The 18,349-nt window shown below is 46.1% G+C and overlaps 1 protein-coding gene across 1 annotated transcript; it reads right to left on the reverse strand.

Annotated features, from left to right (window-relative positions):
- Window positions 1-11,558: 11,558 nt before the first annotated feature.
- LOC124649235 (bZIP transcription factor 30-like) lies at window positions 11,559-13,836 on the reverse strand. The gene is made up of 4 exons (XM_047188887.1): window positions 13,058-13,836; window positions 12,803-12,935; window positions 12,615-12,699; window positions 11,559-12,015 (listed from the first exon to the last, which is right to left on the reverse strand). Exons 1-4 carry the CDS (start codon window positions 13,834-13,836, stop codon window positions 11,786-11,788), a joined length of 1,227 nt encoding a protein of 408 aa, XP_047044843.1. The 3' UTR covers window positions 11,559-11,785.
- Between the last annotated feature and the right edge of the window lie 4,513 nt (window positions 13,837-18,349).

Here is an 18,349-nt window from a genome sequence, read left to right on the forward strand (position 1 = left end):
AACTTGGAGCTCTTCATGATGTGAAGGGGAAGAGAGCTCCTCGGAGACACCACCGACCAAATGAGAAGTGGATCCACCAAACATTTCTTTAAGCTTGATCCACATCTCATGAGACGACTTTTGCTTTATATATATCAAGAACCTACGAAAATCGGGTCTCAAGGAGAATAAAAGCTCATTAGATACTAGAGCTTCAAGATGTAAGTTTTTCTCATCCTCTAAAGATAGATTTTGAGGATCCATCGGAGGAGAAAAACCTACATCTAGAAATTGCTCAATGTTTGGACACAAGGTCCGAAGATTGCAAAGCAAGCAATTTCGCCACAAAAGATAATTTGTGCCAACAAAGATAATTGTGTCATTGTGCACTAAATTACTAGCCGACATCTTTACTCTCGAGGCGGTGAAGCCTTAAACAAGGAGAGACCTTGCTCTGATACCAATTGAATGATCGGGATGTCGCCTAGAGGGGGGGGGGTGAATAGGCAATTACAAACTCTTGCGGATTTGTCTTGTAAGAATGCGGAATTAAACTATCGTTTAGTTTACAAGCACAAACCCTAAATATGCTAAGCTCAACTAAGTGTAACAATAGCAACTAGAGCTAAGCAAGATAGGCACAAGATATATGTAGGACAAGTGATAGCAAGATATATGTGCTTCAAGCACGATGGCTATCACAAGGAAAGAGAGCTCGGGTATAGAAATAACCGAGGCACGCGAAGACGAGGATGTATTCCCGTGTTCCCTTCCTTTGCAAGAAGGTACGTCACGTTTGGAGGAGTGGAGGTCCCACGAAGGATTCCCCGCGCCACGAAGGCTCACCCTATTCTCTGAACCACATCCACGAAGGATAATGGATCTTTCCTTATGGTTAGCTTTTCCTCCGCTCCGGAGATGGCAAGCTCCACAACCACTTCACAAGCTCCACGAAGGAGAAGCCCGGGCCTCTTCACAATCTTCTTGAAGAGATCACCGGAGCACCAACCGCCAAGCCAACTAGGAGGTCTCCCTCCAAGAATAACAAGCTCACGGTCTCTCACTCGAACTTAATCGTGGTGGAGAGCTCAACACTATGCAATGATGCAAAGCAAGAACACTAGAGGTGTTCAAGTCCTTCACTCTCAAATCCCACCCAAACAACAAATGCTAGGATGAGATTGGAGAGGAAGAACAATGGGGAAAGTCAACAAAAGACTCCAAGATCTAGATCCCAAGAGTTCCCCTCACTTAGAGGAGAAATGGATTGGTGGAAGTGTAGATCTAGATCTCCTCTCTTAGATCCCTCAAGAATGAGCAAGAACCATGGGGGGAGACAAGAGAGAGAGAGAGAGCAAGTTCTTCAAAGGCAACAATGGAGGAGAGAGAATGGGAAGAACTAACTCAACTCAAGGTGGGAGAAGGCTATTTATAGTTAGAAGGAAGAAATAACCGTTGAGGAGAAAAAGACAAAGAAAATCAAAGAAAATCGGGCCAGAATAGTGCCCAGCCGGCGGCCCAGCCGGCTGACCGGAGCTGAGGCCGGACAGGCCGGTCTGGGATCCGGCCCAGCCGGACCTGCATCCGGGCGGAGCTGCGAGCTGCACAGGCGACAGATAGGCGTGGGGGCGCGTCGGGCAGGTGGGCCGCGCGGGGACGGAGAAGGCCCAGCCCGGCCAGGAGGCCGGTCAGGCCGAGGCGGGTGCCAGGTGGGCCGGCGGCTGCCGGGCCCGTGGCCGGACCGGACCGGGGCCGCCTCAGTAAGGGGCCCGGCCGGCGTCAGCGCCCGGGCCGGTTTCGGCCGGTTGGGCCGGTCAGGCCGGTCGGCCGGCCGGCTCCCCCCCCTTTTCTTTTTCTTTTCTTTTTATTCTTTTCTCATTTTTCCCTTTTCTTTAATAGCAAATGCTCCCAAACACCGATTCGAGTGAAACCAGTTTTGTTTGAAAGATAACAACAAATGCTATCCTATAGAAAGTGAAAACACAAGAATCTGTAGGAGGGGATTTTATCATGAATATAAAAAGTAGAACCTTATATCATGAATAATCGGTAAAATCAACCAACCTCGAAAACGCAATAGAAGATGCATGCGAACTCCGTTTTCGATGAACTTGCGCTTGTTGTAAAGCTAGCAACAAGCACAAGAACCTCACACCAAGAAACACCAAGAAGCAATAAGGATATACAAAGTATGCAAAGGATTGAGCTCCCTAAGACGATGTGATCAAGTTACTCAACCGAATTCCCCTCTTAATAGTGCGGCTATCTATCCTATAATCCGGTCTCCCAACAACCACCTTGAGACCAGTAAAAGGAAAACCTATCAAGGTCATACCTTTGCCTTGCGCATCCCGCTTGATCTTGTTGATAACACTTCAAGCTCTACACAAGACGGAATGCCTCACTTGATCAATGTTGCTTCGTGAAGACTCACAAATGCTCCCCCATACACTATGATGGGAAAGCTCCATTGATGCACATCTTCACATGTCCATTATCACCAAATGGACGGCAAGCTTCAAGAATGTGATCCACTCAAGATGCTCATCTTGAACTTGCCCAACTCAACCTTGTATCTTCTCATACTCACTTAAGATAGAGCATGGCTAATATTGAGTTCCACATAAGAACTCCATCTTCATTTCATCTTCTTGATCATATCACATATATATGTTCAAACCGATGATCTTGATGCCAGTACACAAGGTATATCTTTATCTTCATGGCATCCATACTTGAATCCAACATATGGAGTACAAGTAGTACCTATGGAATATTCCTTCATATAAACTCAATGAAAAAATTAGTCCATAGGGGTTGTCATTAATTACCAAAACCACACATAGGGGCAATATACCCTTACACCATACCAGAGTCTCCGGCCCCACGGTCTGAAATATATTTGCCCCCACCAAACTCGGCCCCAAATGCGCGCCAGACACATGCAAGGCCGGAACATGGCTAGAAGCTCGTCCTAAATCTTTTGCTGGCCCCGGAATCTCTGGCATGTCACCCCAGAATCTCTGACCTAAGTGAACGGACCAATTCGAATATGAGCTAGTCCCAGCCAATGTAACCCCATGAATTGTAATGTTTATTCCCAAAGTAACCCTACTGGTCTATATAAGGACCCCCACCTAGAAACCGTAGATAAGATTTAGAATGAGTATTGGTTCCCATATCATCCCTATGGGATTCAAGGGAACCCTCTCATTAGCTACAAACTATTGAGTTGTATCTAAGGCACTCTTTAAAGGATCAATTTCTCTTGTGTGTCATTCTAATGGTGCAAAGTCTCTCATGCAACCGAGATTTTACCTAGCTCCCACTCTCTCCCACAACGGATTCTACCGATCCTTCATCGATATGTCCTCCGAGATTCTACCTTGCAGTCTCTCTCTCCGGATGATTAATTCGAGCCATCGAGAGAAAATTCATTTCTATCTGGCTGTTTTTCGTGTGAGTTCATCGTGTTCTTCGTTTTCTGCTCTCTCCCTTTGGTCAATTCGTGAAGATCGGGCAACACCTTGTGGTTAACCGACATAAAACATAGTCATTTTCAAGCTGAGTAGTGATGCCTTCAAGATGACGCTACACAGGAACAAAAGCTCTTGCAAGGCGATGTTCCTTTGTAGATGCCATGACATTTGATCTTCTTCGTCATGACTTGTGGTGACCCTGCATACCACTGCATGTTGTAGTATGCTAGTCGTTGATATAACATTCACGAAGTACCATTCCGCAAATATTACATCCCTCAGAGTAGTACAACAGAACATAGCAGGGTCCATAACTCATTCACTTATTATTACAAGCATCAAACATATATTGTCTTGGAGCTCCTCTTGGGTCCTAAGAGGAATACCCCTGGGTTCGAGGCGAACCCACCTTAACTTACAATACAGAAGTTTCACTAGGTTATACATTTATTACCACGAACAGCTAAATACTAGGTGTTCCCACTGCTCGGCTACAACTACTACTTGGTGCTTCTAGGCTTGATCTCCACCGGAAGCCTCCCCGGTTCCGTAGACTATGAGATAGTCTACGCCTTCAATACCTCCCGAGAGGTCTGGTTCTTCATAGCCGATGATCTCGGCTCCTTCAGGGTTGTCGTAGTTCTCCTCCAGACGATTCAGACAATCTAAGCAAGGGATTTAAGAGTGGGATGAGTACGAGCGTACTCAACAAGTTCATTATAGGAAAGAGGTGTTTAATGCACTAGCTACGATATTAGACCAGAAAGTCTAATACCAATGCAAGTTGTGTTAAACATTTCTTCAAGAGATTGCTTTTATTTCAAAGAGCTATGTCCGTCAGCCTTCACCGGTTTACTAGAACTTCATGGAGCTCCTTTCCGGTTGCGTTCGCAGTTCCTCATCCCGGAACAGGGAGTGACAGGTCACAGTTCTTTACACTCTGCAGAGGTGTGTTGCTTTACCCATAAGAGATCTTAACCTTGGTGCCAACCGAGTCTAGTTCTCGTCCACACTTCCTTTGGTGTGAGGCCCGGTATAAGGTCTAGCCAATCATGTTCCTCCGCTACCTCGAACACCCACCCTTTGTTGCATGCCCCGACCCCGGGTCCACGCCGGTCCCATTATTCCCGTAGATTTCAAGGTGGGCCCCGACCACGACGACGATGCTTGGGCTCTACCATACACTCCTACGCCGGTAGCTGCAACCCATCATAGACCGCAATACCGTGGAGACTTAGGACTCCCCAGCCTCACCGCTTGCTCCTTCGGGCGACAAGTGTACTACGGACTATGCCGTGGGGACTTAGGACTCCCCGAGCCTCACCGCTTGCCCCCTTGGATCACAAGTGTACTACGGTAAAGCGCATCCATTGATGAACGAGAGGTGGAAACACTTTTGACTACTCCGTCCCACTCCGGATCTTATGGTTAACACGGTTATTACGACACAAGAATCACTGGCGACATTTGTTGTTTAATCCTAGATGGATATAAACCCTTGCAATGGAACCTCCACCATATCGACACAATCCATGGTTCCATTGCCCACCACATAGTCATATTCATAGTTATGAAAGTAGTGGTTTTGGTTTTTATGCAATAGTGATAACCATAGTACTTTGCAAGTAATTTGATAGAAATACTCAAATGACATGAGCAAGTGATGAACTTGCCTGAACACTGCAAAGATTTGCAGTTGGATGGTGTGGAATGACCCTTGTCCTCTGGTTCTGAAAAATAGCATCATTGTCCGATAAGGGCAACGGTTAAAGAAGCCATTATGCATGATTCCAGTTTTAGGGTTTGTTCCCCCCTTCCGATGTCGTTGTTATTTTATGAGAGGTTAGTACTAAGATGGATTTGGAGATACTCTGTTCAGGGTAAATACAACCTTGAAATATTGTCAAGGTGTTTTGAAAGTCCAATTGCATTAATGGACTTATTTTCATTATTGAAAATAATATGTGTGATTTAAATCATTATTTAAATCCTCAAAATAGGACTTATTCTTAATTTTCTTCAAAAATTCTCTTTGATATTTTATTTAAATAGAGAATTTTATGCTGATCCTTTTTCATATTTTTAATTTATTTTTAAGAGCTTTTATCAATTTTCTATTGAATTTCAAAGTTTCATGTTTTTATTGAATTGTGAAAAATCATTTTTGCCCCCGGGCCCACTCGTCGGGGTGGCCCGATGGGTTGGGCTAAACCAGCTCGGGTCCAACCGGCCCGAGCGGTCGCTTGCTCACTCCCTCACCTCGCACCGCTCGACCTAACCCTAATCCCCTCCGCTCTCACTGGCGACCTGCGTCGCCCGCACCGTCGCCGGCCGATTCCGGCGGTCTCCGGCCGCCATGGCTTACGCCATGGGGCGCAATCGAACCACCAGACGACGGCGATTCGCTCCCTCCGCGTCGATTTGGAGCTGACGCTGTCCCTCGCTCGTCATCGACCCTCACCGCCATGCCTAGGGTTCGGGATCCGCTTGATCCCGTGGCTCCCCAAGCTCCGGCGTGATGGTGCTGTGGCCGCCACGATGGGGTGGTGCTGTGGCGCCGCCATGGCCTGGCTTGGCCTGGCGCCGCCGCGCCCTGGCGTGTGCCGCCGTGGCCGCCATGGTGGTTGGCCAGCTCGACCCTGGTACGTCCTCCACCGCTTCTTCTCTCTTATGTCCTGTTCTTCTTCCTCTCTCAGTAGCTCTAGCCAAGGCGTTCCTCCTCATGGAGGGCCTGCCGTGCTGTTGCTGCTGCTCTGTTGCGCCTAGCTTGCTGTGTGGCGTGTGCTGCTGCTGATTGTGCTACTGCCATGAATTCTAGCTACGGTGCTGTCCTATTCTGCTTATTAGCTAGGCTTAATTCTTGCTAGACACTCATGTGTATTCAATTTGGCTGCCCTGGCTTGATTACCATGTGTATTCCTTGCAATTTGCAAGCTCCAGGGCACTGGTATGTTGTCCCTTGTGCTCAATTTCATGTGTATGCTTGATTGAGCATTACTCGCTGGTTTAACCGCATGATTCGGTGATGAGCACCAAGTGCTTTACTAATTTATCTTGATGTAGAGGTTCATCCCGCCTTGGATGTGCTTCTCGGATACAATTATTTAATTATCTATTTATGTGTATGTGTGTGGCACAGATCGGTCTTGGTGCTTGCTCAAGCATCGACTGATGCTTGCGAGTGATCCTCCTGGATCATTAGCATGTGTCTCGTTTCATGATTTACTTGTTATTATCAGTTATCCGTGTTGCCTTTATTGATTGAGTGGATAATTGATGTGAACCGTGATACAGATAATGATCATCACATTTGATTGGCTTAGGCTAGATGGATGCCCACGAGTGGTTGGGAACCCTAGCCCTTCTTTGAACCCAATCGGGGTGATGATAATTGTATTTGGCTTGTTGGTTTGGTCGTTCTAGGGTTTGAGGTGACCCCGGCGTAGTCATATGCTCGCCCTAGGGTAGCTCCCCTATTTGGTGGCTTTCTGTGATGGATAGATGCTCACTGGCTAGCCACTTAGTGAATTTCCAGTAGCCTTGATGTTGATAAATAGGATAGGCACATGTTGCCTGTCAATCTGATGGTTTAGCTAGGCTAATGGGTGCTTTGTGAACCTGAATGACTACAAGGAGTAAATCCATGCTGGATTTCTCTGGTTTTGACACTGTGTTGTCACAACCAGTGTTCCCTGGTTTATTTTCCTTTTAGCCTTGGTTGTACTTGTCGGCACCAATTGGTTTAGTAACCAAATGATGATACACCCAGGGTTTTCCTACCCTTCGTGCTCTCGTGATGCAAGCATGCTTAAGTATGAGCAAGATATGATCTTGCTCGGGCTCTTGTGTGGTATACCTCACTCCAGCTCCTAGAAATAGGTGTTGGTGTAGAGGATTGCTTCGTGATGCTTGGTTTGCTTGCCCTCGCTCCTCCTTGCAAGCTTGTGGTGCTTTACTCCATCCGGTACTTGCTCACAGATGACGCTCTTGATGAATCTGTCCCTCGGATGGTTTTTGGTGGCTTGTTGTTCTTCCTGTTCTAAGTGTTCTTGCTGTTTTTGGTGAACTTACCCAGGAGCTTGTGTCGATGGAATGTTTAGGGTTTGGATGGAAAAAGGTTTTATATCATCCTCACTTTGCTCTTCTGGTCGACAGCTGAGCCTGGCACCATTTTGGTGACTCCCCTGGCTTGTGTGTGCTGTTGGGCATGCACATAGCCTGGTGAGCTGCCTGGTTGTGTGTGTGTGCAAGTGCTGTGCACCTGGGCTTGATTCTATCTATGGCATGGACCTGCTCGGCGTAAACTTGAGCATATCCATCTCATTCCATTGTTTGCTAACTCTGCCAAGTGGCTTTGCCACTTGGCTTAATACTTGTTTATTTGTGTATGTGTGCAGGTACCAAGTGCTCGATCGGGATGAATTCAAGATCAGCAAGATCATAGAATTCATGAAAATCACTTTGTAGTTTAGTTTATTTAGATAACTTGTAATTTTCCTTTTCTTTTTCTATTTATTCAATTCTTGTAATGTGTTGTAATTCCATAATTCAAATCTGAATATTGTAAAGACAATGTATAATGTGTGTGATTATCAATAAAGCTCAAGTTTTCCTTAATGAGCTTTAAGTAATTGTTGTATTACTTATATTCTTGCTTAATGATAATTGTTTGTTAAATTATCTCAAATTTGAATTATGTGATAACCATTTAATGTTTGAATTTGAAATTCAAATTCAAAGTTGGTTTGAATTCATTCAAACAACTTAACTTGTAATTCAATCATGCAACTTAAGATTTTTAATGCAATATCACTTCTCTCTTCTCAAAACCCTAATTTTAGACAAGTAGGAACAAGTTCATCGCACTCTCGAAACCCTAACCCTGTAAGGTGTCGAGAGAGAAACTTGTCCCCCTTCGATGCAGTTTTTGTTTAAAAGCGCGAAATTTCCCCGTAAGTTACAATGCAATGCACATCCCTTTCTAAAATATACCCCTCGATCGTCTCTAAACCTGGGATATTACATGTCTTTATTTATCAGTTGATGATGTCGATATAAGTGTAGTGTGCTTGCTCCTGGCGTAATTAGTAGTTAGGTTGCACGGGATGCACCTGATCCTAAACTTAAGAACCATGTTATGGTTCTTTACTATTCTTGTTGGGGTTTTCTACTTCTCAGCTAGCTGAGAATTAACTTCGTGCTCAGTGAAGTCTTACACCATTTGATTTACGTCGTGATTCGTGTAGTCATGAGTTGTAACATGAGTTGCAACTGAAATCTGATGACATCATGTGACTAAGAACGAAGTTAGTTCTTAGTCGACTGAGAACGAAGTTTGTCTTAATCGACTGAGAAATAGTCGCACCCATTCTTGTTAGTGCGCTACTTTAGTTATGATGCTGCTCTGAATGTCTTTGGTTGTGCTATTGTAAACTCACCATTTTTTGAAAGTAGTAATCACATCTCATTGTGGTTTCTCCTATGTCAAGTTAGGCGGCAAACAATACTCGTTTATCTTTGCTCAATCAGAAACGGAAACTACAGGAAATCAACCATGCCTCTACGTTTATTTGTGTACGACCAGGCAAACAAACAAAGTCCAGAATATGACTTTTGGGCCGATTCTCCGTGACCATGATCCAGGTCCTGCCCCGGGAGCTCCAAATTTGGCCCCAATCACGCCCCAAGTCTCACAACCGCGTTCGTTTTAAACCTAAGGCATTACGCCCAGATTTAAATTAATAAAGTCATTTACGCCAAGAGTTACAAGATGATGAGGAAATCAGCTACAAATATCACCCACACAACAGGCACACAAGAAAATACAACACTATCACACAAGAAAATACAACACGACGCACAGCCTGCAAACGCTTGGATCTTCGTCCACCGAAACATTCGCTGATCGAGGTAGAGCGGAAGCGGAAAGGAAGACGTCACACCATTGGAAGAAGATCTTCATCACCATCAAGCATAGACAGACTGCTTCACATTGCATCTCGTCCATCATTAAAGAGTGCCCCTGCACTCTCGCCTAGGGTCGAGGGCACCGTACTTACGTCCGTACCAACAAACGATGGAGCGCTCACCCTAGAGCTCAAGATGCAAATGAAAGCAAGACCATCAAAGAAGAGGAGAATCCGAGCACACCGGCCGCGGGGAAGCTTGCCACTCCGAAAGCCACATTGTCGCCTCCCAAGCACCACACCCACGACGACTAGCCGAATAGGACCAAAGGCTACCAAGGCAGCGACTTTAAGAAGGAAGAGGCACCAAGGTGCCTCCACTGCCCCGACCGACAGACCAGACGTGAGTCTTCACCCGGAGCCAATGGTGGAGGGGTTTGATTCACAATGACACCTCCAAGGAGGGAAGTGGTCCTCGAGAGCATCAACGTCACCGGCACCGACCACGTCGGGCAAGGCTTTCGCCCGAATAGCAACCACCACCCATGGAATCCCCAGCAACAATACCTCGCACAACGGAGAGGTGAAACTGAAGCAGATCACGGTAGGCAATGCCAAGATCTGGGCAGGAGCACGAGGACTCCAACACCACGAATGCCTCCCACGCAACACATTCCGCTGCCCACGCAACCGAGACTGCCAACCAAGACCCACACAGTGGCACCCGCCGCCAGGCGCCGCCATCTCCACCATAAGGAGCCGCCGCTCAAGAATCCAGGAGCCAACCTAACTCGCCTCCGAGAAGACAAGCCGCAAGCGCGCTGCAGGCCACCCCCACTGCCGCACCAACGCACATACAGCCACAAAGAACCCACCCAATAGCGATCACCGGTTGAGGAAGAAGACGACGCAGATCAGATCCGCGTGGACCAAAACTGGATCCACACACCAGATCCCGCACACAGGATCTCGACCATGACCACGACCTAACCACCCTGGTCAAATCCGGTGGAGCACGGCACCGAATCCATGCAAGGGTGGGGCACAACCCCAGCCCGCGGCACCGGCGGCAACCAAGGACACCGACGGCGTCCATGGGCCCAATGCTCAGCAAGCTCCTCAATGAGGGAGAATGGCGTCTCCATGGCCAGAGCATCCTCCACGCTCATGACGAAGCCCATATCCACGCCCTCGAGAACCAGAACCAGGACAGCCAAGGGAGAGAACTCGAGGTAGAGGAGAAGGCGGCAAGAGGGACCCGCCGCCGCCACGGGCTGGCCAACGGCGGGGGAGAGGACGCCGGGGAGGGGGTGCTAGAAGCGGCTAGGGTTGGGGCCTCCGGTGCCGCCCGAGCAGATCGACACGGGAGGCGAGTCGGGGACTTACCGACCACGTTCGTCATGAGCCAATCAGATCAAATGACAATATACATTCACTTGCATTCACTTGCTATGAGAAACATTATTTTCCTCTAGGTTACGGAAATTCAATTCGGCTCCTGGGTGCCTATGCTCCCTCTACCAACAAAACATATTTTGAAGTGTGGAAAAATTTTGATAAAAAATTCTACATGTACATCTCCATAATATATGTGTATGCGTCAAGTTTCACGAAAAAATAATATTTTTCGTGACCTATGTAAAAAAGAGAAAACTTATCATATGAAAAGCATTGTTTTCAGCACTGAATTTTGTCTTTTTTACACACGTCACATGATAAGTTTATTTTTTATGAAACGACTTTGTGAGCGTGTAGCACATGAAGATGTACGTGCGAATTTTTTGCTTCAATTTTTTGAAATTTAAAATATGTGCAAGATGCATTTCAAAATATAGGGAGCATATGCTCCCATGTTCCAAAACACCACTCCCGCTCTAGGTAGAGGAAAATAATGTTTCTCATAGCAACCTAAAATTGAACTCAGCATATTATGATCTTTAAATATGTGCAACTACTTCTATTATTCCATTCAGAGAAGAGTTTTCTAGTACAAATATCTGCAACTATTTTGACTACTGAAAATATATGCCCGTGTGTATGTGCGCAAAGTCTGTACCACGTCGTACCAAATTTCTGCAGAGTACTAATTCATTATCAGTTTTCAACAAACAATCTTCCAAATAAAATAATCTCAGAGGAGTGGCACACCTCGCAGCTACATACACTACTCAACAGAGTTTGACACTACTACAAATGAATTTAGTTCAGACATTTTAGCTCCAGCCACAATGTGTGTTGGGAAAGGAACAAATAATAAGCATTCAGAGAGAGAAAAAAAAAATACTGCCGGGTTATTTCCCCGGACAGACGCAAACAGCTACAGACGAGAGATCAAACAAATGTGTTAGGAAACGTAAACCATTTTTCAGATCATCTAAAGGACTATTAACTTGCGTATCTTCGTCCTCCCTCCTGAACCCATCATTTGGACTCGTGAGTCCTCGACGCGCCACCGTTCTGCTCCGGCTGTTCCAGCTGGTAGAACGGTATCTGCTGCTGCTGTTGCTTGTGCAGCTCTAGCATCTGGTTCTGGCAGCGGAGCTGCATCTGCTGGGCAAGGTTGCTGGAGGAGCCCGCGTCGCCGGCGAGCTCCGACGACGTCGCCGAGTGCTTCAGGCGCTGGACCTCGCCTGTCAGCGCCTCGTTCAGTGCTGCTCAGAGAGAAGAGGAAACACGCAAATGGCGGTCAGGATAAACTGCTTGCTAAATACTCTGCAGATGTGCTCCTACAAATGTGGAATGCTCAATTAACAAAGCAGATTAAGAACCCATAACGTACTTAATGTAGTACGAGTGGGATTCTATAAGATGATTGCACTACTGCTATTGTTAGTATCTTAACACTGCCGGCCTCTTGTGACAGGGTTAGTGCCCGTCAACATCGCGACATGAACTAGGCAAAGGGATCATTTTTGTATTAATAAAGTAGAAGATCCCAAGAAATGGATCAAGATGAAGCCGGCGTCTGACGAAGTCGCCTCGTAGTCCGGTTATACCAACAAACAAACGCATTATAGATTTCGTCAGGCTACATGCCGGCAACTAACCGGCCGTATCAGTGTCGCACTACATGTTAACGACTAACTGTCAAATGCAACAGACGACGACCAGCAACAACAACAATTGCAGTCGATATCAGCACAACCTGCGATCGGAACAGAGCTTTCTGAAGGTTTTGTGTGGCGTATCTATCTGTCTGTGCAAAGAACGTGAGAAACTACTGATGAGAGCTCGGTCGTTAATTGCTCACCGTCGCGCAGCTGCGCCTGCTGCTCCATGGCCTGCAGCCTGAACTTGAGCTCGTTGTTGTGCGTGGCCAGCCCCGAGGAATCGCGCTGCGAGAGGACAGGAAGAACAAATTCAGCACCGCCGGAACCATGAATCGTCAAGAACAGTGCCTGCACAGTGCAGGCATAGATAGATGGACGGTGGGTGTACCTGTAGATGGGTCAACTGCGCGGAGAGAGTGGTGGCCTCCGTCTGCAGGATTTGTACCTTGTGCTCCAGCTCGGCGATGTACCGCATGCGGCGCTCCTTGGACCTCGCCGCCGACTGCCTGTTGGCGAGCACCCTGCGCGCCACCGCGGAAATAACGACATGTCAGCTCAGCGCCGACAGACAGGTGGTATTCTAGCCAGTACATTGATTGACGCGCATTGTGATTTGTGAGTGTGACGACGGGGCCCTACGTACCTCTTGACGCGCTTTGGGTCGGCGAGGGCCATCTCGGCGAGCTTCTCGTCGGCCATGATGCGCTTCATCTCGGCGGGGGTGAACTCGCCGCTGCCGAACTCGAGGCTGAACTTGCTGGGCTCCCCGCCGGCGGAGAAGCTGAGCTTCCCCATGAGGCTGTCCATGGACAGGCTCCTGGCGTGCCGGCCCGCCACCCCCGCGGGCGGCTCCCCACCGGCGGCGCTCCTCTTCCTCCCACCGCCACCGCCGGCGGCGCCGTCGCCCCAGAGGAACGCCTGGCTCTCCCCGCCGCCTCCGTAGTCCTCGGACTCGTTCTCGCTGCTGTCGGCGCCGTTGGCGGCCGCCGGCATGCTGCTCCCGCGGCTGTCCCCGTCGGAGCTGTTCATCCCGTCCATGCCGGCCGCCTCCATGCTCATGAACGCGTTGAACAGGTCGTCGCCGCCGTTGGCGGCGGAGGGGAGGCCCCAGGCGGAGGACTCCGTCTTGGGCGACGGCGGCGGGAAGTACCCGAACGGGACGTCGCTGCGGGACCGGCGGTGCGCCTTGCGGCCGCGCGCCGAGTCGTCCTGCATCTGCTGCATGCACGCGTCGGCCACCGCGTGGAGCGGGTGGGACCCGGCCCCGGTGGGCGGCGTCGGCGGCAGGCCCGCACGCTGCCTGCTCCCGTGCTGCGCCGGCGCCATGCCCCTGCCGCCGGCGCCGGCCGCCGCCGCGAAGTGCGCGGGCAGCGGGACGGCGGCCTGGACGTGGCGGTGCATCATCTCGTTGGTGGTGCCCATGTCTCCGGCAAGGCTGCTGGGCTAGGTGGTGGTGGCGCGCGCGCTCTCGTCTTCGTCTCGTCTGGTGTGCTCGGGATGGAGGTGGTGGTGGCGGGGATGATGCGCGCGTCTCGGCGGAGTTTGTTTGGCGCGCCCACGCGGTTTCCAGGCCGTATTATAATTGTCGCGTGGCCAAAGACCGGAGGAGAGGAGAGGGCTCATCCTTTCCGGCCAGGTGGTGGTCGCCCATCATTTCGTCGTGGGATTCCGAAGCCGGCAGCGGCGGCAGTATCATCTTCGGACTTCGGGCCGCCCGCCGGGCTAAAGTTTTTTACGGAGTTTGGAAGAATGCTCAAAATGTGTTTAAGATCTAAAAATATTCTGCCAAAAATCTAAATCTACCTTTTTAGAAAATAAGAGTTAAAAGCCACTTAAAAAGGCGATAGTGTTAAAATCTTCAATTGTTTCCTAATAAATGACATGTTTATGAGTAGCAGATGTGTTCTTCAGTTGCCTAAACACATTTACATATGGCTGATCGTCTTTGGAAACATAAGTTGATTTTTTTGGAAACAGGTGGACGTGATTTCTCTGTGAGTCTGCTGAACCGCCTTTCTGGTACCATAGACTTTACCTGGATTTCTCGTCTGCCACGTGATAGATTTGGGGGCTTACTACTTGGCGCCAGAACGTACGTAATGGATGTGTTGGCTAGTTCGGAAAGAGATTATCATGTAAAATTCCATATCCGCAGCAAAACTGACAATTTCACATGAAGTCTTGTCGCCGTGTACGAAGCAGCCTAGGAAGATTATAAACTTGTCTTACTTCATGATTTGGTTAACTTGGCAAAAGACAATTCGTATCATATTCTCGTAGGCGGAGATTTTAATTTGCTAAGATTTTCACAAAAGAAGAGTAAAGGTAGAATCGATATCCTTTGACCTTTTGTCATTTACACTTTAGATTTAAGAGATTTCAATGATTGGAAGGAAATTTACTTGGAAAAATAGCATTCTAGAGCCAACATATGTTGGACAGTGTATTCTTGGACACATATTGGGACTCTAAATTTTCACTTGTCATGGCACGGGCTCTAACATGTTTAGAGACAATGTTGGATCATGCTCCTATTCCGCTAACCTATGGAATGTCTAGACCTAAGCGGAAGTGTCAATTCAAGTTTGAACTTGGATGGCTACATTGTGAGGGATTTCTTGATATGGTTAAAAGGTATGGGAGAAACATGTAGCCAACTAGAATCCTATGCAAAGACAGAACAATAAACTGCCCACAATGTGTAAGTACCTTGGAGGATAGGTAGGGCACATGACACGGAAGCTAAAAACAAAACAAAAACTTCGCCTATCGTACATTATGGATGAAAGGCCATTTGCAGAAGTAAGATCGTTGTCTACACAAGAGATTGAACTAAAAAGTCCAATACGAAGATTGCTTGTTTTTTGTGATAAGATGAACTCGAATAATTCATTTTGGAAGCTGATTTGAATACAAGATACTTTCATAATGTCGCAAATGGAAGAAACAGAAATCAAAATGAGGAATTCCACCTTGAGTGCGCAAGCTGCGAGACACCGGAAGAAACTTATTCACTCTCTTATACATGATGAGGACACGATCTAGTGGAATGAGCAACTCAAATCATACATAACTAAAATCTGTTTGGGAGCAGAAGATGGAAACTTCTCAATAGATGAGTTCCAAACAGATGACATTCCCCGAGTTTCCAAGAAGGAAGATGCTCTCTTACTTTACCTTATCATACGAAGAAGTACAAAAAAGGCGATTTTTCAAGTGGGCACAACAAACCCCTGGACCAGATGTTTTCCCAGCTAAGTTCTATTAACTTTTGGGAGATCATTAAGTCGGGCATGTTAGAATTATTCAGCGCTCTTCATGTTGGGCACCAAGACCTATTTCGCCTAAATTTTGGTGAGATATTTTTTCAAAAGGTTAATGAAGCCCAAAGAATTCCACAATATAGGTCTATCTATCTTATTAATGTTAGCTTCAAGGTATTCACGAAAACCGCAACTCTTAGGCTTAATTCAGTGGTTGATCATGTCGTTCATTCCACTCAGACTGCTCGCGTGCAAGAAGGATATCCTAGATGGAGAAGTAACCTTACATGAAACAATCCATAAGCTAGATCGGAAAAGGTTGAATGGTGTAATATTAAAGATTGACTTCGAAAAGACTTATGATAAAGTTAAGTGGTTTTTTTCTTCAACAAACTCTCGGAACAAAAAGTTTTTTTTGGTAGAGTGGCGCGCTCTAATCCACAATTTTATTTTTGGAGGACCACCTTCCAAAGAGGAATGCAACCAAATCCAATAGTGTCACTGAGGTGTTGGGGTCTGGAGCTCAGAAGAGATCTTGTTGGTTCCAGGCTAACATCATGGGATGCTTTGCTAAAACAGTTGGCGCTAGTCCAATTGACGCAAAAGACTGGCAAATTATGCTAAAATCTACACGAGAGTGGTAAATCCTCTATGGATTCCATGTATAGAGCATTATTCTAGGTAGACATCTCAGTTGATAATAACAAAAAAATAACAAAATGAAGATTTCGCTGAAGACTAACGTTTTTGCATGGTATGTGTAATTCTTACTAAAAATAACCTTGTGAAACACAATTGGCACAGAAGCACAAATTTTGTATTCGGTCTCACTGTGACGAGAGACTATCAAATACTTGTTTTTTGACTGCAAATTTGCCAAATCTATACGGTGGGTCATCTAAGTAGGTTCTACCTTGTACCCGTCACGTAGTAATATATCTGACAATTGGCTAGACGATGTGGATCATAGCTTTATAGTACTTATTAGAATGGGGCGCTTGTCATTAATTGATCGCTTTGGCTATGTAAAAAATGATAAGGTTTTAATGATAAAAATGGTTTTCTCGTGGAGGTTATCTACTGATGCACAACTTTGTTGTATTTATTACCATCTCTACAACATGTAGAGAATCACAATCTACTGGCTCACAACTTTACTTTATTTATTATCTATAACATGTAGTCCTTCAACATAGACTATAAATAGATTGTGCTTCTGTGCCACAGTGAGTAGTCAGCTACTGACATTTTTGCCGCTAGCTGATGGGACCGTCGTCATCTTGTCTGAGAAATGCAGCTGGAGCCCTAGAGGTACAGCTTCGGGTCAATCGCTTGCCAGATTACCTGCACACATTGCTTTCATCTAATCAACCACCATCAAACTGCTGCCGTAGCACAGTGTCAATTCGAGCGAGGGGTGTGCTTGCCACCTACACGGGTCAGAACTCAGAAGCTAGAAAAAGGCCGCGAATCAAGCAGGATGCCCGATCGGCGATCGGCACGGAAAGATGGGGAAGTCCTCCAAAAGCGACTTTGCAAAACCGTGTGGAGCCCATGCATGCAGGGATGCTTCAATGATGCAGAGAAATCTGAATGCTTGAACTCAAAATCTCGAGCGGTACTGGTAGCCCAACCCTTTTTTAGAGATCCATGCAACACAATAATCGTAGCATTACAAACTTATACTATCTTACTATCTCCATTAGTGGTTATAAAGCCCTCTTCAAATTTGAGTCTAACTTTCATTATAAAACTAACTAATGAAATATTATCTATTTATCAGAAAAATTATACTGTCGAAAACTTCTTGAAAAAGTCATGCGCATAGATATTGAAGCAAAACTTAGCTATGCAAATTCTTGTAAGATATTTCTTGGAAAATGAGAAAACGAGAATGTTGCAACATAAGTTTCAAAGCTTACACTTATGTTATGTTTTTTTTTTTGAAATAGCTTTATATGTGGGTTCAAGTGCGGCGTAGGTTATAAGATTTGGGAACATGCGGCCCCAGGTTCCACTACTGGTTTTATCAACATCCAAAGTCATTTCGCAAAAAACAACATTTTATATGTCGTGTGCAAAAAAACACAAATTTTGCTGCTTAAAAAGGCATTTTCACAAGGCATTTCTTTATTTTTTTACACACAAGACACAAAAGTACCATTTTTCCGAAAAATTTAACGTGCACACATATAATGTCAACATATAAGCGCCAAATTTTTGTTTATATTTTTTAATATTTTTCATGGGTAGCAGGAGTATATGCTCCTATGCTCAAAACAAGATTTCTCACAATGTTGCACCATGTTAGAGCTAGGATGATTGGTTCAGGGATATTATTGCATAGCATTGTGCAAAGATAACTGTTTTAGATTAAAGATTTTTTGTGTGAGGAACATACATGATTATTCACCAATTGATTTTAGCTCGATAATTTCGGTTATGTTGAAATTCTCGACCGAGTTTTGGATTCTCTGTGACACAGGAGCTGATCTACTTTCTTTGGAATTCAAAAAAGGAATCATATATTCAGACTAAAAGTTTAGTGTATTAATTAGCGATGCATTTGAGTTAAACAAATATTCAGACATAATATGTGGAATGTGGATGTTGATGATCCTTTTCTTTAGTTCTTTTGCGAGATAGTAAACCCCTTTTCCTTAATAATCCTA

Source organism: Lolium rigidum, chromosome 4 (assembly GCF_022539505.1).
Source record: "Lolium rigidum isolate FL_2022 chromosome 4, APGP_CSIRO_Lrig_0.1, whole genome shotgun sequence".
Taxonomy (NCBI): domain Eukaryota; kingdom Viridiplantae; phylum Streptophyta; class Magnoliopsida; order Poales; family Poaceae; genus Lolium; species Lolium rigidum.